At 37.0% G+C, this 22,944-nt stretch overlaps 1 protein-coding gene across 1 annotated transcript; it reads left to right on the forward strand.

Moving 5' to 3' along the window:
• Positions 1 to 1,541: 1,541 nt before the first annotated feature.
• Positions 1,542 to 11,527, forward strand: LOC109162738. The gene is made up of 10 exons (XM_019311422.1): positions 1,542 to 1,991; positions 2,130 to 3,317; positions 9,806 to 9,901; positions 9,957 to 10,202; positions 10,293 to 10,481; positions 10,660 to 10,711; positions 10,781 to 10,891; positions 10,936 to 11,003; positions 11,175 to 11,270; positions 11,375 to 11,527. Exons 1-10 carry the CDS (start codon positions 1,542 to 1,544, stop codon positions 11,525 to 11,527), a joined length of 2,649 nt encoding a protein of 882 aa, XP_019166967.1.
• The last annotated feature ends 11,417 nt before the right edge of the window (positions 11,528 to 22,944 follow it).

The raw sequence follows: 22,944 nt of genomic DNA on the forward strand, positions 1-22,944 counted from the left end.
AAGGCCGGGACCACGAACAGCCTCGCCTGGTTCCCTTGCGTAACCTAACTCCTCTTACCCATCCCGTCAGTGTCATCCTAAAACAGACTGAGGAGATGGGAATAGTCGAGTTCCCACCAGAGTGCATGAAGGTTCCCCCGAAAGGAGACCAAACAAAGTACTGCAGGTTCCATAGGCAACCCGGGCACAACACGGATGAATGTAACGTGCTGAAGAGGCAAATAGAAGAACTCATCCAGCAGGGCTACTTCCGGCATTTTGTCAAGCGATCCAAGCAGCAGCAACAGCCGCAACACGATCCATCACAAAATCCACCAAAAAATGTCTGGAGGAAGGAGGATGGCGCCGAGCCGTCCACCTCGAACGCCTAGAAAAGAGAACATGACCAGATATCTGAGCAGGATGATAGCGAGAAGGAAACCGAGGTGGCGCCCAGACGACAAAAGAAGCACACCATACACTTTATCTATGGTGGACCTGCGGGGGGCGACACACCCACAGAAAGGAAGAAGTGGAGCAGACAGCTGTACGTGGGAGAAGTGGTAAGTCTTCCCAAAGGAAAGAAGCAGAGGCGGGAGGCCATCACTTTCTCTGACGAGGACCTCCCCGAGAGTCCCTTACCCCATCGCGACGCACTAGTGATTAAGATGGACATCAATGATATGATCGTACATTGTATCTTAGTCGACACGGGGAGCTCGGTCAATGTGATGTGCTACGACGCCTTCACTAAGTTAGGGCTACCTAGAGGCCAGCTCAAAGAGGTACGAACTCCACTCTCTGGGTTTACTGGGGATTCAGTGGAAACAGAAGGGTCGGTGACCCTGCCCGTGGAGATAGACACGAGCCCTAACATTCGCAAGCTGGACATGGAGTTCATCGTGGTAAGACTCACTTGTGCGCACAACATCATACTGGGGAGGCCAGCACTGGAAGACCTCAAGGCCATAGTATTGGTGGAACACTTGTGTATGAAGTTCCCTACTCCGAATGGAATAGGCGTCGTCAGAGGGGACCGACGGGCAGCCTGCAGTTGCTATGTGAAGGCATGCAAGAAGATTGGCAGTAAGGACCTACAGGTCCACACGATCGCGGAGAAAATTTTCAAAGAAGAAGAGACCTGGCCCCGCGCCGAGCCCGCGTCAGAAACGGAAGATATAGTTCTGGATCCCTCCAGACCAGACCAAGTGGTGAAGATCGGCATAGGCTTAAGCCTAGAGCTAAGGGCCTAGATAGTGGATGTAATCCGCCGTTCCCACGCAGTGTTCGCATGGGGGCCAGAGGACATGCCGGGCATAGATCGAAGCATTATAACCCACAAGCTCGCAGTCGACCCCAGCGGAAAACCAGTGCATCAGCGAAAAAGGTATATGTCGGCAGAATGAAGAGAGTTCGTGAAAAAGGAGGTGACCGTGTTACTCCACGTGGGGCACATCAAGGAGATTTACTACCCACAGTGGCTGAGAAACGTAGTTTTGGCTCCCAAAGGATCAACGTGGAGGATGTGCGTGGACTACACGGACCTCAATAGGGCATGCCCTATGGACCGTTTTCCACTACCCAATATAGATCAATTGGTGGACGAGACGGCAGGATGTGAACTCATGAGCTTCATGGACGCCTTCCATGGGTACCATCAGATATCCATGCATGAGGAGGACGCCGAAAAGACCGCCTTCACCACTCCCGAGGGGATATTCTGCTACTTGGTCATGCCATTCGGATTGAAGAATGCCAGGGCCACATACACTCGCATGGTGGCAAAGCTGTTCAAGACGGTATTGGGACGAAACATGGAAGCATACGTGGACGACATGATCGTCAAAAGTCGCAAGGCCACCTCCCATGTCGAGGATCTCGGCGAGGTATTTTCCATTATGAAGAAATTTAATTTGCGCTTGAACCAAAAAAAATGCACATTCACCGTCGATGGGGGCAAATTTTTGGGCATCATGGTCACTAGGAACGGCATTGAGCCGAACCCAGAAAAGGTAAGGACTATCCTTGACATGAAGCCTCCGCGGTCCATAAAGGAAGTCTAGATACTCAACGGGCGTCTGGCGGCCTTAGGCCGTTTTCTATCTAAATCGGCTGAACGTTCCCTTCCCTTCTTCCAAATCTTGAAAAAGAACAAAGGGTTCGAATGGACGCCACACTGTCAAAAGGCCTTCGAGGAATTGAAAAAATACTTGTTGTCCCCGCCCCTGCTTGCAAAGCCAGAAGCAGGTGAAGCTCTAATCTTGTACTTGGGCATGTCACAGGGTGCGATCAGCTCCGTGCTGGTCAAAGAAGAAGGAGGGACTCAACGTCCCATCTACTACATGAGTAAAGCCCTACACGACGCGGAGCTCCGGTACAGTGTGTTGGAGAAAACAGTATTTGCCATAGTCACTTCATCAAAAAGGTTGGCCCACTACTTCCAAGCTCACCCCCTCCACGTACTCTCACACCAGCCGTTGGGGAGCTTCTTCCGGAATACTAACAGCTCCGCCAGGATGGCACGATGGATCATGCACCTTAGTCAGTTTGACATAGATTTCAAACCAAGGCCCGACATCAAAGGCAAAGCTCTTGCAGACTTTATAGTGGAGTGCACAGCTCGGGAAGTGACGGACCAAGTAGAAACTAAAGATGGAGGGTGGTGGACCTTGTCCACAGACGGTTCTTCCAACAGCAAAGGTTGCGGCGGCGACGTAGTGCTCGTCACTCTGGAGGGATTCCACGCCTACTATGCCATCCGATTCCACTTCAAGTTATCTAACAATGAGGCGGAGTACGTGGCCCTCCTCAATGGGCTGCGGTTGGCGGCGGGACTACGAGCTGAAAAAGTCCGAATTCGATGCGATTCCAAACTTGTAGTCAGCCAGGTGTCTGGGGAGTACGAAGCCAACGAAGGAAACATGCAGAAATACAAAGGCACGGTGCTGAGAACCTTGCGCGAGTTTGAGGGGTATGAAATACATCAGGTACCAAGGGAGCAGAACGCCGACGCCGACATGCTCTCAAAACTAAGTACCGGAGTCCCCAGCCACATTAGGAAGATCGCTCGACTAGAAGACCTCGAGACTTCAAGTATCGAAGTTTCGTGGGTCTTCCCCGTGCAGACTAGGGAGCCATGTTGGATTGATCATATCAAGCGATACAAGGCAGATGGCACCTTACCACAAGACGAGGCAGACGCAAAGGTAACAAAGTTACGGGCACCCAGCTACGTTGTCTCGGGCGATAAGCTATACAAACGCTCCTACAACGGCACGTTACTGAGGTGTCTATATCCAGATGAAGCCAAGTTGGTGATGAAAGAAGTCCACGAGGGGGTATGCTCCACGCACCAAGTGAATAACATAAGATGTTGTCGCATTACCTTAATTAATCTTAGTGTGTCTTGCACCTCCTGCTTGAATTTTAATCTTCATTCATGTCACCCTTCTCCAGTTCCCTTACGTATCAAGAAATTCTCGACTGTTTGCATTCCTATAGTACTCACATGATGTCATCACTTCAAAATTTCAAGAGGCCAAGCGAGCACATGAATTTCATGCAACCTTTGGTCATTTGAACTGTGCAGTGCGCCAACTAGGGCACATTGTTATGTCCACGTGAACTTTTAAGAATATTTTATTATTAGTTTTATTAATTAATTAGGACGATTATCTTGAAATTATTTTAAATTTCACCAACCAAAATGTATCCCAATAAGGGATACAAATATTTCAATCTGGCAGAATAAAATTGCAAAACGAAGAAAAATAAAAGAAAAAGAAAAGAGAGATCATAAATATAATGTTACAGAATAAGTGTATAACATAAGATGTTGTCGCATTACCTTAATTAATCCTAGTGTGTCCTGCGCCTCTTGCTTGCATTATCATCGTCATTCAAGTCACCCTTCTCCAGTTCCCTTACGTACCAAGAAATTATCGACTATTTGCATTCCTAGTACTCACATGAAGTCGTCACACCCAAATTTCAAGATGCCAAACAAGCACATGAATTGTACACAGCCTTTGGTCATTTGAACTGTGCAGTGCGCCACCTAGGGCACATTCTTGTGCCCACGTGAACTGTTAAGAATATTTTATAATTAGTTTTATTAATTAATTAGGTTGATTATCTTAAAATTATTTTAGATTTCCCCAACCAAAATGTAACCAATTAAGGGATGCAAATATTTCAGTCTTGCAGAATATAATTGCAAAAAGAAGAAAAAAAAAAGAAGAAGAAAAAAGAAATGAAAGATTATAAATATAATGTTACAGAATAAGTGAATAATATAAGATGTTGTCGCATTACCTTAATCTTAGTGTGGCTTCCGCCTCTTGCTTGCATTATCATCGTTATTCATGTCACCCTTCTCTAGTTCCTTTACGTACCAAGAAATTCTCGACTGTTTGCATTCCTATATTACTCACATGAAGTTGTCACACCCAAATTTCAAGATGCCAAACGTGCACATGAATAGAACGCAACCTTTGGTCATTTGAACTGTGTAGTGCGCCAACTAGGGCACATTGTTGTAGCCACATGACTGTTAAGAATATTTTATAATTAGTTTTATTAATTAATTAGGATGATTATCTTGAAATCATTTTAAATTTCACCAACCAAAATGTAACCAATTAAGGAATGCAAGTATTTCAATTTGGCAAAATAAAATTGCAAAAGGAAGGAAAAAAGAAAAAGAATTAGAAAAGGGAGATTATAAATATAAGAAAAGGGTGAATAACATAAGATGTTGTCACATTACCTTAATCTTAGTGTGCCTTGCGCCTCTTGCTTGCATTATCATCGTCATTCATGTTACCCTTCTCCAGTTCCCTTACGTACCAAGAAATTATCGACTTTATGCATTCCTAGTACTCACATGAAGTCGTCACACCCAAATTTCAAGATGTCAAACGAGCACATGAATTGTACGCAGCCCTTGGTCATTTGAACTGTGCAGTGCGCCACCTAGGGCACATTGTCGTAGCCACGTGAACTGTTACAAATATTTATAATTAGTTTATTAATTAATTAGGATGATTATCTTCAAATTATTTTAAATTTCACCAACCAAAATGTAACTAATTAAGGAATGCAAATATTTCAGTCTGGCATAATAAAATTACAAAAATAATAAAAAAAAAAAGAAAAAAAAGAGAGAGAGATTATAAATATAATGTTACAGAATAAGTTAATAACATAAGCTGTTGTCGCATTACCTTAATCTTAGTGTGTCTTGCGCCTCTTGCTTGCATTATCATCGTCATTCATGTCACCCTTCTCCAGTTCCTTACGTACCAAGAAATTCTCAACTGTTTGCATTCCTATATTACTCACATGAAGTCATCACTTCCAAATTTCAAGATGCCAAACGAGCACATGAATTGCACGCAGCCTTTGGTCATTTGAAATGTGCAGTGCGCCAACTAGGGCACATTGTTGTGGCCACGTGATCTGTTAAGAATATTTTATAATTAGTTTTATTAATTAATTAGGATGATTATCTTGAAATTATTTTAAATTTCACTAACCAAAATGTAAACAATTAAGGAATGAAAATATTTCAATCTGGCAGAATAAAATTGCAAAAAGAAGAAATAAAAAAAGAAAAGAAAAAAGAGAGATTATAAATATAATGTTACAGAATAAGTGAATAACATAAGATGTTTTCGCATTACCTTAATCTTAGTGTGTCTTGCGCCTCTTGCTTGCATTATCATCGTCATTCATGTCACCCTTCTCCAGTTCCTTACGTAACAAGAAATTATCGACTGTTTGCAATCCTATATTACTCACATGAAGCCATCACTTCCAAATTTCAAGATGCCAAACGAGCACATGAATTGCACGCAGCCTTTGGTCATTTGAACTGTGCAGTGCGCCAACTAGGGCACATTCTTGTGCCAACGTGAACTGTTAAGAATATTTTATAATTAGTTTTATTAATTAATTAGGATGATTAGATTTCACCAACTAAAATGTAACACATTAAGGGACACAAATATTTAAATCTGGCAGAATAAAATTGCGAAAAGAAGAAAAAAAAAAAGAAAAGAAAAAGAAAAGAAAGATTATAAATATAATGTTACAGAATATGTGAATAGTATAAGATGTTGTCGAATTACCTTAATCTTAGTGTGTCTTGCGCCTCTTGCTTGCATTATCATCGTCATTCATGTCACCCTTCACCAGTTCCCTTACGTACCAAGAAATTCTCGACTGTTTGCATTCCGATATTACTCACATGAAGTCGTCACACCCAAATTTTAAGATGCCAAACGAGCACATGAATTGCACGCAGCCTTTGGTTATTTGAACTGTGCAGTGCACCAACTAGGGCACATTGTTGTGGCCACGTGAACTGTTATGAATATTTTATAATTAGTTTTAATTTATTAATTAATTAGGATGATTATCTTGAAATTATTTTAGATTTCACCAAACAAAATGTAACCCATTAAGGGATTCAAATATTTCAATCTAGCAGAATAAAATTGCAAAAGGAAGGAAAAAAAAAAGAAAAAGAAAAGGGAGATTATAAGTATAATGTTACAGAATAAGTGAATAACATAAGATGTTGTCGCATTACCTTAATCTTAGTGTGTCTTGCGCCTCTTGCTTGCATTATCATCGTCATTCATGTCACCCTTCTCCAGTTCTCTTACGTACCAAGAAATTATCGACTGTTTGCATTCCTAGTACTCACATGAAGTCGGCACACCCAAATTTCAAGATGTCAAACGAGCACATGAATTGTACGTAGCCTTTGGTTATTTGAACTGTGCAGTGCGCCAACTATGACACATTGTTGTTGCCACGTGAACCGTTAAGAATATTTTATAATTAGTTGTATTAATTAATTAGGATGATTATCTTTAAATTATTTTAGATTTAGTTTCTTAGAATTATATTGTAATTTATGTTTATCTTAGTTTGTTGGTTTGGATTAGTTTATTCTATTCTTAATAATTATCTAATTCACGTGGTTGTAATCTACTTGTTAATGGATATTTAAGGCCATTGCATGCATAATGAAATATAGAGTTGTGAATTTTTGAGATAGGAAACTGAGTGTTTTCTTGAACTCGATTGGGAGAGTTCGACCATGATGATCAAGTCATGGTGATCCTGGTTTATCAAGTGTGAAACCTTACTTGTGGCGTCGTCCTAAATCTTACGTATCACCTTATAACCCAGTGTGGCCGAGGACTTATTAAAATCCAAAAATTAGTTCTTTTCCTAGCCCAAGTTAAAACTCCAGATTTGATTTTACCAAGCCTAATAAACTAGCCCAAGTTAAAACTCCAGATTTGATTTCACCAAGCCTAATAAACAATTTTAAAATATTATTCAAATTAGAGTGTGAAGAGAAGATCGGGCCAACCTGGTTCGCATCACATATTCTCTCTTCCTCTAATTTTTTGAGTCACTTACCTTCCTATGAATTTTTTTAATTAAATACAATTGACAAATTTAACAATATTTTTTATCATGAACTAAAATGGAAAATACTCATTTCTGGAACTCCTATTTAATACTAGGAAGAAATCCAGGGTTCGTTTGGAAACCTGAAAAATGTTTTTCAAAAAATGCTTACTAGAAAATGATTCATTTTTAGAAAATATTTTAATTTTTTGGTGTTTGGTTGAATGTCATAAACCTATCTTTTCTGTTTGGCTAAAAGTTAAAAAATTACATTTTTTTTTGGTTCATTTTTCTGAAAATGAATATATTATTTGTTAGTCTGTTTGGCTAAAAATAAAAAATAAAAAAAATGCACAACCACAAAGAAATTTTGAAAAAAAAAAAAAAACATGTTCTTTGAGTTGTTATTTGTTAACACGTAATAAGAAATTAAAATTGTTCAATTGTATATTTTTTTTATTGAGTTTAAGGGTTTAATTGAATTTTTTGTAGTTTGATAGTTTAATTACATCTTTTTAAATAGTTCAAGGATTTATTTAATTCTTATCTCAAAAATAAAAAAATAGAAAATAATTTTTTTAAATAAAGGAGTCTAATGATTTTTATTTGTTTTTATCATGTGATGTCATGGCATCAATCTGTCACGACTCCAAAGTAACTAATGATTTTTATTTTATTTTTCCTTTTTAAAAAAACGTCGCCTTCATCTTTGTATGACAGTGGATATGGATTCTTTTGGACATCTGGACACATCTTCGTCTTCGTCCAGAAGTAGATGAAGAAACTAGAAACTTCATCTTTGTATGACAGTGGCAATTTGGAGTTTAACAAATAAAATAATATAGGCAGAAGTGTCAATTAGTAGTTGATTGTTTTTATTTTTATTTTTTTTTGTTTGTGAGTACTATGACTCTATTATAATGTAATATTATCATTCGAGTTCAAATATGTAACCTTCCAATTGGAAGAGTCACACAAATGCAATTGAGCTACAAGCTACTTAGCATTAATACGTATATATTTTTAAAAATTAGATATATGTGCATAATACAAGATTTAAAAAATCTATTAAATATAGGCTCCCTACTCCCGTATTCATATAAAATGGGTTTCACAAACTAGTATTTTTTAGAGTTAGTTTCCAAAATAGTTCTTTTATTATGAACTTTTCTCAAATTAGTCCTTTAACTTTTAATTTTCTCAAAATGATTCTCCAACTTTTGAATTCTAAGTCAAAATGGTCCTCCATTAGCTTTGGTGTTAAGTTGATATTAAAATGTTTTTTTTTTAATACTCCCTTATTGGTCATGCCTTTTTTTTTTTTTAATACCCCTCTAGGTCTTTTCGTTTGTCTAATGTGTTGCATGTTCCTGGTTTATTTGCCTCCTTACTTTCTGTTCTATGTTTTGCGTCTGATAATCACGTGTTTTTTGAATTTCATCCTTCTTTCTTTGTTCTGAACGATCTAGAAACCAAGGAGGTGCTATTTAAAGGATCTACCTCAAGGGGGGGGGGGGGGTATACTCATTTCCTGTTCCCCGTTCGTCACCTACTACTTTGCTTTCTACTCGTGCGCCTTCGTCTGTTTGGCACAATCGCCTGGGTCATCCATATCGTCGTGTTTTAGGTCAAATATTAAAAGAATGTCCAGTTAGTTCGTCTAGTCGTGACAATTTATTATCTTTATGTGGTGCTTGTCAAATGGGGAAATTGTCTCCTTTTCCCTTACCTAGAGTCATGTCTTCTAGTTTGCATGTTTTAGACTTGATATATACTGATATTTGGGGTCCTGCTCCTCTTCTAGTATACTTGGTTTTATCCGTCACGTTTAAAATCTTTTTTGTATGGTGTATTTGATCGGTTTCGGGCATTAGTTGAGCGTTCTTTTTTGTGTAAGTTGCACGCGGTTTTGACTTGGGGGTGAATATAATAAATTGCACGCAGTTTTGACTCAACTAGGTATTAACCATCGTCAGCCTTGTGTCCATACGCATGAGCAGAATGGTCGAGTTGAGCGTCGTCACCGTCATATTATTGAGACTGGGCATGCGCTTATGGTTCAGGCCTCAGTACCTCCTCGTTTTGCGAACTATGCCTTTCAGACTGCCGTGTACCTTATTAAAAAAAATGCCCATGCGTGCATTGGCAAATTCTAGTCCTCATTTTTTGCTTATCTTTCTTCTCTGTTTTATTCGTTTCTATAGATTTTTGGGTGTTTGTGTTATCCATTTCTACATCCCTAGAATCGTCATAAGATAGAGTTTTTGTCTACTCACTGTGTATTCTTAGGTTATCTTACATCTTTTAGGATGTATCGTTGCATGGACCTTATGACTAATAAGGTGTTTGTGTACAAGCATGTTTGATTTGACGGAACTATTTTTCCCTTTGCTAGGCAGCACTCTTTGCAGAACTTTGTGTTATGCCAGTCTTCTTCAATTCTGTGGGTGGTATCGCCCGTGCCTGGGGCCTCTCTGCAATCCTCTACCGTGTATGCTGCTGTGCATGTTCCTAGTCGTCTCCCGTCTCTTCGGTCTGCTTCTTAGCGACAAGCAGCTATCCGTACTCATCCCATGGTGTTAAAGCATATGACGAGTGCTGCAGTGGCTGATGTTGTCCCTGTGGCTCTTGCTGTTGATGTACGGTCTCCTAATCTAACGTGTTATCTGCAGGTTGTTCGTTATCCTGAGTGTCGTGAGGCTATGGACTTGGAGTTTAATGCTTTACAGTACAATAATACCTGGCGGTTGGTGCCTTATCACCCAAACATGAATGTTGTTGGTTGCAAGTGGGTATTTCGCACTAAACAGAAGGCTAATGGGTCAATTGAGTGTAACAAGAACTGATTGGTTGCCAAAGGCTTTAATCAAATCGCAAGTCAGGATTTCTTTGACACCTTCAGTCCGGTGGTTAAGCCAACCACGGTTCGACTTTTGTTAGCTCTTGCGGTTTCCTCTAATTGGGTGATTCGCCAGTTGGATGTTCATAACGCCTTTTTGAATGGAAACTTGCCCGAAACTGTGTACATGCGTCAACTACTTGGCTATGCTGACGCAAACTGTCCTGAGCATGTGTGTTTGCTGCAACATCTCTGTATGCTCTGAAACAGGCTTTGCGGATTTGGTTTACAAGGTTACATGATTTCTTGATTTCTGTTGGTTTTCATGCTTCTAAAACTGATGTTTCCTTATTTATTTATACTCAAGCTGCCTCTCATGTGTATCTGTTTCCTTATTTATTTATACTCAGGCTGCCTCTCATGTGTATCTGTTGGTCTATGTTGCTAACATACTGGTTATGGGTAGTGATTGACAATTGGTTGATGTTCTTCTTTCGAAGTTATCTGCTGTGTTTAAGATCTGTGATTTAGGGTCTCCGAGTTTTTTTCTTGGTATTGAGATTGTTGCCCGTGACAGTGGTTGTGTTCTCTCTCAGAAGTGGTATATGTGTGACATTCTAAAGTGCACTGGTATGGTGGACTGTAAGCCTCTAGGCTTGCTGTTGTGTGTTCTACTGTTCTTTCAGATGATCTGTTTGCTTATTTGACTAAGTACAAAAGCTTAGCGGGTGCTCTTCAGTATTTGACGACACGTGTATGGACCTATCTGTATGTGATCAACCTATGATGTCAGCATATGCACTCACACACAGAGGCTCATTAGGCTCAGCCGAAGCGTGTTTTGCAGTATGTTAAAGGGACTATGGATTACGTCTACGCAAAAAATGTTTCTTTCGCTTTACATGTCTTTTCAAATTCTGACTAGGTTGGTTGTCCTGTTGATCGCAAGTCGACGAGTGGATTTGCAGTGTTCTTGGGTTGTGTCTCTACTGAAGTCACTTGGATTATATGTCTTTGTTGCGTGAGCTTGGCGTGTCTTCGCTGCTTACTTACATGAGTGATAATATGGTGTTTCATGCTCGGACTAAGCACATTGAGATCGACTAATACTTTGTGAGGGATAAGGTTGCTTCGGGAGAGCTTCTGGTTAAATCAATATCTATCAAAGAGCTGGTTGCTGATATTTTCACTAAGCCTCTGCTCGCTTTCCGGTTTGTGTTCTTCGTGATAAGCTTCAGGTTGTCCGCCATGACCCCTACGCTTGAGGGAGATTGTTAGGACTCTACAGTCCTAGTTGTAGTATATTTCTATTAGTTCATTATCCCCTGTATATATTTTATATTGTGTTTCTGTTTTGTATATATACAAACATATTGTTCTCATCATCCTAATAGAAAAAAAAAAAAAAAAAAAAACTAAAAAATTAATTTGATATCGAAAAGAAATATATAAAGCATAATATATAAGTCTCAATCCAAGTTATATCCTTGATTTATGTTCATTTTTTGTATGTTAATAAAGGTATACAATTTTCTTTAAATGTTATACAATTCAATTTTATTGGACAAAATTGTCCCTACTACACTCTTGTTAGACAAAATTACCCTTACACCTTTATAACTCTGTTACTATTTAATTCTAACATTGATGAGTCCATCATTATTACCATACATTTATATCTATTATATCGTTTTCCTATTATATATTTATTTATAATTTTATTAAAATTATTATATAATAAATTTAATTATTGATTAATTTTAATTAAATTTCTATGAATGATAAATCATGTGTGTATAATATATATATATATATATATATATATAAAAGTTTGTTCAAATGCGGTCGCATCTCCCTTGCGGCCATTTGTAGAATACACCAATAGTGTTAACAATAGGCACCAATAGTGTAAGAGAAACACACAACAATAAAATGTAAAAATACATTAAAAAAAAAAATACACCATATAACTCCCTACCCCTAATGTTGTATTTCTGAACACTATGTGGTGCTTTTATTCATACCTAATGGTGTGTTTTGGTGATGTGTACTTAATTTATGTGTGTTTTTGTAGTTCATTTCCTAACGTTGATGGTGTAGGTTTGCTTAACTATTGGTGCGGTCGCACTGACTGCACGGGAAGACGCGACCGAACCTAAACTTAACTATATATATATATATATATACATATACTCCCTCCGTCTCATTTTACCTGTCTTACTTTCGTTTTTAGTTTGTCCCAAAATAGTGTCATATTTTCAAAATTAAACATAACTATTACTCTACATTTCCTAATTTACCCTTTTGACTTTTCAAATTTTTAGAGGTAAGTACAATTGTACTTTGTACGAATAACATCTACATTGGAAAGACAAAATTGAAAAGTTAGTAACATTTATTATGTAGTACAGAGTATTAAAAACTGTGCAAAAAACAAATAAGAGAATCAATTAAGAACGGAAAGAGTATATAACTTAAAATATAACTTTTAATTATTTATATTTATTAATATTTTAATATTAGACACGAATATTTAAGCATCGCCCATATAAAATTCTAGTACAACTATACCGGTACATAAAATTCTTGCAGATATTTAACATGAAATAATAAATCTATATTGTAAGTGGAGGAATTCCACTTGCCTATGATAATCTAAACTGTGTGGATAATTGTTGGCCAGCCTGGATCACAACTAGGTCATTGTCATACGGAACTGATAATGCTATACACTGAAGAACAAAATAGGTGTACGGTTTATGGCCAATAGTTATGCTGGTGCATACGGATGTCAAAACAACGTTATTTTATTAAAAAACGCGCGTCTCCCTTTTAAAAAAAATTCAGGTTCGATTCCGAGCAACAACATTATATTGTTCATTCATTCTGGAATTTTAGTTCATAGATTATGGAATTATAGTTCATTGATTATGGAATTATAGTTCATCGATTATGGAATTGTAGTTCATCGATTCTGAAATTTTAGTTTATAAATTATGGAATTTTAGTTCATTCATTCTGAAATTTTTAGTTCATAGATTAGATTATGGAATTATAGTTCATCGATTATGAAATTATAGTTCATCGATTATGAAATTTTAGTTCATATGTTGTTGCTGGGAATCGAACCTGATTTTTTTTTTAAGGGAAGACGCGCGTTTTATTAAAACGACGTCGTTTTTGCATCCGTATGCACCATGCATGGTGCATACTGTGCATACGGATGCACAGCATAATTTGCCGTTTATGGCTATGAGGTCACAGATTTCGTTTAGGATAGAAGTTTCCCATTTTTATTACGGAGTAATAATTATTTTATGTTGTTTGCCCAACTTGTTTAACAGATAGGTAAAAATTGAATTAAGAATATAGAAAATAATTTTGACAAATAATTCATTAAAAAAACACATTTTCATTTTTTAATGTTTAAAAAATCAAAAAATAATTTTATGCAAGAATGCACCACAACGTGTTGAAAAATGCACAAGGGTGTAGTGCATTTTTGTGGTGCATTTGTGCATTTCATCCTGGTGCATTTATGAATACCTAATGGTGCATGACCGCACGTCCCAAAATTGCGCATTTTTACCCTAATACATTTCTGAATATGTTGTGGTGCATTTATGCATACTTGATGGTACAATTCGCACGGCTGCACGGGAAGGCATATATATATATATATATATATATATATATATATATATATATATATATATATATATATATATATATTCAAATGCGAAGGAATACTTTAGGTAAAAAAAATATGGTTAAATCCCAACCTTAGATCTAGTCCAAATCAACAGCCTAGATTGAAAATTAATTAAAAAACACGTGGTGGCATTATTATAATTTTGAGTAAGTAAGTCAGATGGTCTTTGTATCCGAATACATATTTTTTCTTCTTCGAGTGCACATGTTTCCTTTTTTAAGTGCATATTTCTCTTCTTCGAGTGCATCTTTTTTAATTTGTTTCAGTACATAGTTTCTTTTTTTTTTTTAGTGCACATCTTTGTTCCTTTGAGTGAAAAATCTTTCCTACAAGTGCAGTTTTTCCTTTCTAAGGGTGCACAATTAATTTTCTTCGAATTTTCCCTTTTAGTGTCTTTTTTTTCCCCCTTGCTTTCTAATGATCATCTTTATGCCTTCAAATGCTCAATTTCATGCCTACAAGTGCATATGTGTCTTACTATTGTGTTAAAAAAAATTACTTAGCATTCCATTGAACTATTTTTTTCCCTTTCTAGTGCATGTTTTTAGCCTTCAAGTGCATATTTTGTAGCCTTCAAGTGCATGTTTGTTGGAATATTAAAGATGAAAGCCTCCATGTCCACCTCACCCTTTGACTTTGTCGTTGGATTAAGAAATGGAAAACCCATTTCATTGCATGGTAGCGCACATTGCGCTCCCTTGTAAGGAGTAGCGCCAAAGGCGCTGAAATGTGGACAAAATACTGTGTCCATTATATGGGTGGGATGGAGGGGCTGCCTACTATAAATAGCAGCTCCCAACATCGTTTCAAAACACACCTTGAATTCGAGTCATTTAATATATTCTCCTTCTTCCTCCTTTCGTCTGAGCAATAGTGAGGTTCGCCTACGTGATTACTAGTGCAAGCTATCCGTAGTAGGTCTGTGTAGCCTGTCGAAAGCGTGCCAGGGTACTAACTGCACCGTTACCGGGCAAATAACGCTTTTAAGGTAGTGTTATTATAACACGGCACAGATTTTCTTTCTACCATACATCCGTAGTGTCCGTGCTTCTTAAAAGGCTTCCAGATCGTGCATTGACGTTGCTATTTTCCCTAACAGTTAAAAGCGTTATTCTGCAACAGTCAACCTTTAACATTATGGCACCTTCTGTCATACCGGATCTATAAAAAATTACCGCGCTTGATGGGAAAAATTACAGTATGTGGGCTAAAAGAATGCTTATTCTTTTCGAACAATTAAAGTTGGTTTACGTGCTATATTCAGTTGCACCTGAACCTTCTCCAACAGTGTTCTCTCCATTTGGTGCTACAAAATGTAATCATGAACCTGATTACACTCCGGGTGAAGAATCGAGAGAAAGCAGTCCTGAAATAGATTACATTCCGGGTCAAGAACCGGGTGTAACTCTGATTCAATTTAGAAATGACAATGCGACAGCCAGAGGATACCTGCTGTCACAAATGAATGACGATTTGTTCGACATCTATGTCAAACAAGATTCGGCAAAAGTCATTTGGGAATCACTGTCAGAAAAGTACGGTGCCAATGGAACTGAAAGTCAAAGTGTCAGAACCGTCTACAACGAAAGGAGTAGAAAAATAAAGAAGTTTAAAGGAAGGTGTTTTACGTGCAGAAAGCAAGGACACCGAGCACACCAGTGCTACCATCACAAGGGCAAAACTAGCAAAAGTCAATCTGACAGAGCAAGATGAGTATTGAGTCTCTTTAAATAAATAGTTATTTTGAGTAACTATGTTTGCTCTAGTTCTAAGGGTTCGCATGAAGTATGATTATCGTAGTACATGAATTCTAGTTGAGCTGTCTAGATTTTGATTACTTAGTAGTACTTATTTCTTTAGTATTTTGAATACTAATGACATTGATTGAAATAATTCGTGCATAGATATTGCTCAAACCTTTTACTAAAATTATTTGTATAAAAGTAAGAGCATATATCATAGGCTTCAATTGTAATTTAGTGAGAACATGGAAAAGTCATCATTCTTGAACACTCTGTCTAGGAAGATGGTTTTTAAGTAAACTTCGGTTTCACCACTCGACCTGGGAGTTTTTAAGAAGTAGGGTGTTGATCATGCAGGCTAGTTAGAGCGCCACTTGATCTTTACCTAAAATGAGGTTGACTTTCATATGTTGCTAATACAATCAAAGCCTTGCAATAGAAGTTGTTGAAGTACTGCAATATTGATTTGCACCCTATGAATGCTTTATATGAGTTTTAAATTCCTTAAGGGAAGGAAAAAATTGTGCTAGTGGCAACTCTGAAGTCTCATTGTTGAGAGATATTCTGAATAAATATGAACTCGAACATATTCCTTGTGTATGAGATTAATTTCTTATAAGAATATGATGTGAAATTTGTGATTATATTGTTCAACTTCATGTAGCATGTGAACAACATTATTTCTATGGCTTACTAACAATGAGCATTTATATATATATTATTTAAACTCTTGGTTGAGTCATATTGAAATACCTATAATTCCCAGTTAAAGGGTAATTGTGATCAATTGAGATAACCAAGTTTGTTGAAATATCAACTGTTGAGCATGTATCAGGCAGAGTGCGAAGCTTCTATAATGCTCCACAAAGCAAGTCAGCAAAACTCAGTCTACAAAGGAGCTAATGATGGGCACCAAATATCAGTTTGGGTAAGAGATCAAATACATTTGACAAAAATATTTGTAAGTGTTGCTTTGTGGGGTAATAAACTCCATATATTTTCATCAAAAGTTTCTCTGTGGTATTGAGAATAATGATGAAAGAGAATGTGTCATGTTAAACATGAAAATCTCAAGGGATTATTTACGAGTAAACGAAGTACTAGTCAAAGTGCATGTAAGTTTGGTCAAGAGAATCAACTTACTTGAGGGCTAATTATGAGGATTAGTCGTTGACTCATTGGAAGGACTTAAAGTCCAAGTGGTAATGAATTCGTGGTGGATCCCACTTCTGTGGTCAAACGAAACCATGAAAAGAGTTACAAAATAGTATACTAGTTGGTCATTCCGACAGTGTGCGTACCTGTGAGGTTGAGCTACAGCTCTTAATGAATTCATAACTCTTTGAGAAAGGGTGGTTTTGTTGAGACAAACTTAATGAATTCACCGCATGTGAGGTTGAGCTACAGCTCTTAATGAATTCATAACTCTTTGAGAAAGGGTGGTTTTGTTGAGACAAACTTAATGAATTCACCACATGTGAGGTTGAGCCACAGCTCTTAATAAATTCATAACTCTTTGAGAAAGGGTGGTTTTGTTGAGACAAACCTAATGAATTCACCGCATAATGACATGAGTACAAAGTGCTCGTGGTGCCCATAGATACTCTGTAGCCAGTCATGGTGGTCTGCGTTGAGGTAGACTTGACAGAGTTGAAGGTCTATCCTATAATAGACCTAACATGGGATATCTCAGGGTCAAGAGTATGACCTCACATATTTTAAAGCGACCAAAGCAAATTAAGTGCGTTAAGTTCAAATTTTGTCTATTCAATTCGATGAGTTCAAGATCAAATTCACTCCCGTTCAGAGAAATACTTAATGTCACTATATGACAGTTCAAGTTTTATACACTGGCATGAAAATTTGTTTTGATCGTTGTCAGGCAATGACAGCATCAGCCTAAGTCCCTTTAATGGTGGGGGATTGTTGGGAGCATTTAAAAGGAAAGGCTTCCTTTTGCCTATCCATGTTGTCCTACATTGGAAGTTTAGCCTCTTATACTCAATTGGGATGGTCTATGTTGAGATAGACCTAAAGAGATCCCTAACTTGAGTGGAAAAGGGCTACCATGGTCTATGTTGAGATAGACCTAAAGAGACCCCTAACTTGAGTAGAAAAGGGCTAACCGCCTCTTATGAAAGATAATGGGATTATCCCAAGAAGCTGAGTGGCTAAGAAACATGGTGATAACCGTGTAATTGTGGGGGTGTCCAACACCTTCCTTCATTGTGATTCACAAACTGTCGTTTGCATTGCAAATAACAGCCTATGATAGAAAGAAAAGACTTACAACTGATTTATGTCTTTAACTACTCTATAAGCCTTTAATGGTGGTCTATACCGAGATAGACCTGATAGAGTTAAAAGTCTGTATTGAGATGGACTTCACAAGACGGAAAAAAATCTATAATGTTGTAAGACTTGTCAGAGTTAAAAGTCTATTTTGTGATAGACTTTGACAGGGTAGAAGTCCATATTTGAGACAAACGTAACATTCTTTAATACTAAGGGTGTTCATAAGAAGTCAAAGAGTTTGACTTCTGTAGAACCTGCTTTTTGAGTTGGTGTGTGCATTCGAGTTCAAAATTTATCTAACCGGTGAGTTCAAGATTCACATCACTCCCGGGAAGAAAATTACTCAGTGTCACTACGTGTCAGTTCAAACACTGACATTAAGATCAACTCATTTGTATTGCTCAGACCTTACCCTTTTCCTTTCCTCTTTAAATTTGTAGGGGATTGTTGGAATATTAAAGATGAAAGCCTCCATGTCCACCTCACCCTTTGACTTTGTCGTTGGATTAAGAAATGGAAAACCCATTTCATTGCATGGTAGCGCACATTGCGCTCTCTTGTAAGGAGTAGCGCCAAAGGCGCTGAAATGTGGACAAAATACTGTGTCCATTATATGGGTGGGATGGAGGGGCTGCCTACTATAAATAGCAGCTCCCAACATTGTTTCAAAACACACCTTGAATTTGAGTCATTTAATATATTCTCCTTCTTCCTCCTTTCGTCTGAGCAATAGTGAGGTTCGCCTACGTGATTTCTAGTGCAAGCTATCCGTAGTAGGTCTGTGTAGCCTGTCGAAAGCATGCCAGGGTACTAACTGCACCGTTACCGGGCAAATAACGCTTTTAAGGTAGTGTTATTATAACACGACACAGATTTTCTTTCTACCATACATCCATAGTGTCCGTGTTTCTTAAAAGGCTTCCAAATCGTGCGTTGACGTTGTTATTTTCCCTAACAATGTTTTCCTTTCTAAGAGTGCACAATTAATTTCCTTCGAACTTTCCCTTTTAGTGTCCTTTTTTTTCCTCACTTGCCTTCTAGTGATCCTTTTTATTCCTTCAAGTATTCAAGTTTGCAAAGTGAAGTTGATGATAATTACGAAAATATCACCGCATTTTTTAAAAAAAATCTGATATGATTCGTCCGATTTTTACAAATGTAAGACTGATATTGGTTCTTAGTTTTCCCCCGGAGTGTATTCTCATGAGATTCTAAGCATATATATATATATATATATATATATATATATATATATATATATTCACAGTATCAGTCTCTTTGCTAGCATTAGGCTTCGTTTCTTTATCTGTAGCTTTAGTAGTAGTATGAGTCTCTGTAGGATCAAAAAGAAGATATTCACCTACCGCCCTTCTTGAACGAATTTCATGCTCTGCTGGCGGACTGTAGTGTATATATATATATATATATATATATATATATATATATAAGCAAGATCTGGTGCAGCTTCTGCTTCCCGTGTGGTCGTGTGGCTTTGCACCACCACATGTTCTGAAATGCCTCAAGGTGTGGTGTATTTCTAAACACGTGGTGGTGCATTTGTGCATACATAATTGTGTAAAGTCGCACGATCGCACAGAAAGTAGTAGCCGCATATGTACCACATAATTTTTGCTTAACTAATGAAGTTAATCTTTCAACACAACCACAAGAAGCAATGTTGATTTATTAACTTGATAGTTTAGGCTAATCTTTCAACACAACCACAAGAAGCAATGTTGATTTATTAACTTGATAGTTTAGGCTAAAAGGTTGTTTGATTGTTCAGCGGAAATAAATGTTTCTTTTTTTAAGAATTCTATTAAAGTCAAGTAATTTTGAGAAAGATAATTAGTAATAAGGTAAAGTACTAAAAAGTAAATATAACAAGAGAAATTATAGTGGTTTGAAGGTGATATAATCATTTTACTTCATTTTAATCCAATTTCTAGGATGAATTCATTATAAACCCACTCTAGTAGAGTTATAATAAAATTGATCAAATGCTTTGATAAAAATAATAATAATAAAAAAATAAAAAAATTACAACAACAACAACAATGATCAAGGTTTTCTCAGGCACTCTTGTTACTCTTTCTTTTTCTACTCTAGGTAGAGATACAATGATTCAACAAGAAATTGAAATTTCAACCAACAGACTTTGAAAGACCAAGTTGATCTTTGTGGTGTTGAAGTCTCTTAGATCTTGAATGCTTGCGATTTTGAGCTTTGTTTGTTTGAATATGTAAATTTGAATATATCTTATGTGTCTCTTTTCTTCATTATTCAAGATATTAATAGTTGTGTCTTCGAACTTGTTTGTTTGGAAGAAAACAAATTCGAAATTCATCCACATGCCATTAAAATATTTGCTCAAATTTGACATGTGTAGATTGAGTGCAATAGTGGCTTGCAACTTGTCCTAAAAACTTAGATTTTGTAGTTTTTCAAGAACCTTTCTTTAAAAGGATGTATCCTCATTGGATAATGTACAACATTCAAAAACAATAAGGTAGATGTAGAGAATGTAAACTCCTACTTATCGTTCTTGTAAATAAGTTCTACTACTTATTAAGAAAATCTTGTTATTTCTTCTTGAAAAGTCTTGTTTTGTAGTAGATGCCTTCTCCTAGAAACTCTTTCTGTTCAAATTTTTATTGCAAGTGAAACTCTTGTTGTTCTCAACTCTTGTTGCATGTTGAGAAAACTTTTACTACTAAGAAGTCTTGTTGCGTTGATGTAAACCTTACATCATTGCCTTGTACTGCTTTGCAAACTCTTGTTGTTAATTGAGAGTTTTGCTGCTACAAACTCTTGCAGTTGATAAAAACTTACTAGTATAGACTTCTAATGTAGATAAAGACTTGCTACTTGATGATGTTAGCAAAAATAAGTTAGCCCAAAAACCTTGTTGTTTACCAACTCTTGCTGCTTGTGACTTCATCATGACGTTAATGACTAAGTCTCTTGTTGTGTTAAATTCACCAGTGCACTTAACACTTAGGTGATCCGAAGCTCTTCGCCTTCGTCGTCGCTGCTTCCTGAAACTGTTGAGGAAATTAACCACTTTTTGAATTTGAAGATGAAGCTGGTGGAGGAAGATGCGGTAAGAGCATTAATTTTAGGGAAGATTGTTGATTTGAAACCCTATAAAAGGAGAGTTATTCTGATGTATTTTGGCAAATTGTTCCTTTCAAATTCTTATATTTTAGACTAGTTTAATCTATGTTTAGTTAAATTTCCTTAATCTGATTCAAGGGATTTGAAGTTTGAGTTGTGAATTTAGGGAGGTTCTATTTCAATTAATTTGTTGGATTCATGTACTTCCTATGCTTTTAGAGTTAATTTTTCAAGAAGATTACTAATGAATTAAATTGACAACTTACTTTGTTATAGTTTTCCTATTGCTACCTTATGAGTTTATAATCCGTAATTGTCATAGATGATTAGACCGAGTAGCTTGTATTAATTATATTGTTGTGATTAGTACATAAAGGCTAGGAAGACTAAGTTGCATATTGTAGCTATCTCAATATGTAATTTAGGCTTAGTTATTTTTCATTAAAGTGTAATGATGTTATTGGCTGAATATGAAACGCTATCGTCCCCAGTTCATTCAATAATAGTTGTTGGTTCGAATGCTTGGTTTGAATCAGTTAATTCAAGGAGATCAAAGGCTAGTTATGGCTATCCTAATTAGTCTTTGGCTAAGTACTTGAATCTAACTTTAATTTTTAAGAGCCGATGATCTGAGTCACATCTTTAAAATTCATTTCCCCTTGAATCAGAATTCAACATCTCTGAACTCGTTATTGATTATTGTTTATTTTATTTATTCTTCTCAAATCCCCCAATTTTCCCTACTTTGAGTCATTTTATTTAAATTAAAGAGACAAAACTCATTAGTTCTCTTGGGATTCAACCTGGTCTTGCCACTACTTCAAATTAGTGGAGTGGGCCGGTATTGAATTTGTAGGGCTTCGACAATCCTGCCAAATTTTGGCACCGTTGCCGGGGAACTAAAATCGTTTATTGAGTTTTTCTTTGTGATTGTTTCTGTTGTCCTTAGTGTTGCATGACTCGTTCATCTCATTCAGGAGAATTGCAATATATCCCTGAGATTGAGAAAGTCGCAAGGCAACTAAGGAAAGAAACAAAGCAAAGGAATAGTTCCTCGAGTTCTGAAGAGGTAAATTCAACCTGCGATCCAGTAAACGAGGAGGTTGTAAGTAAAATGGCTGAACCAAATAATAGAACACTTAGGGAGTTAGCTGCACCGAATCTAAACCAACAACCTCTATGTATAACAATACCAAATCTTGAGGTTGATTTTGCTTTAAAATCTAGTTTGATTCATTTACTCCCTATTTTTCGAGGTTTTGCTGGTGAAGACCTACATAAACACTTGAAAGAGTTTCAAGTAGTTTGTGCAGGTATGAAACCACGTGGGATGACTGATGAGCATATAAGTCTTAGAGCATTTCCATTTTCATTAAAAGATAAAGCAAAAGATTGGCTCTATAATCTTCCCCCCGATTCAGTTAACACGTGGAATGATGTAAAAAAACTATTTCTAGAAAAATTCTTCCCTGCATCTAGGGCAACTAATATTAGGAAGGAAATATATGGGATAAGGCAATGTACAGGTGAAACATTGTATGAGTATTGGGAAAGATTCAAGGAGTTGTGTTCTAGCTGTCCACACCATCAAATCTCAGACCAACACTTGATACAATACTTTTATGAAGGGCTGTTACCTACAGATAGAAGTATGGTAGATGCAGCTAGTGGTGGTTCTTTGGCTGACAAGACACCTATGGATGCTAGACAATTAATATCAACCATGGCAGAAAATTCTCAACAATATGGGACACGTGCGGATGGATCTATTCGTAGAGTTAACGAGGTAAGTACTTCTCAACTTGAAAATAAAATTTCAGATTTGACTA

Source organism: Ipomoea nil, unplaced genomic scaffold (genome assembly GCF_001879475.1).
Source record: "Ipomoea nil cultivar Tokyo-kokei standard unplaced genomic scaffold, Asagao_1.1 scaffold2957, whole genome shotgun sequence".
Classification (NCBI taxonomy): Eukaryota; Viridiplantae; Streptophyta; class Magnoliopsida; order Solanales; family Convolvulaceae; genus Ipomoea; species Ipomoea nil.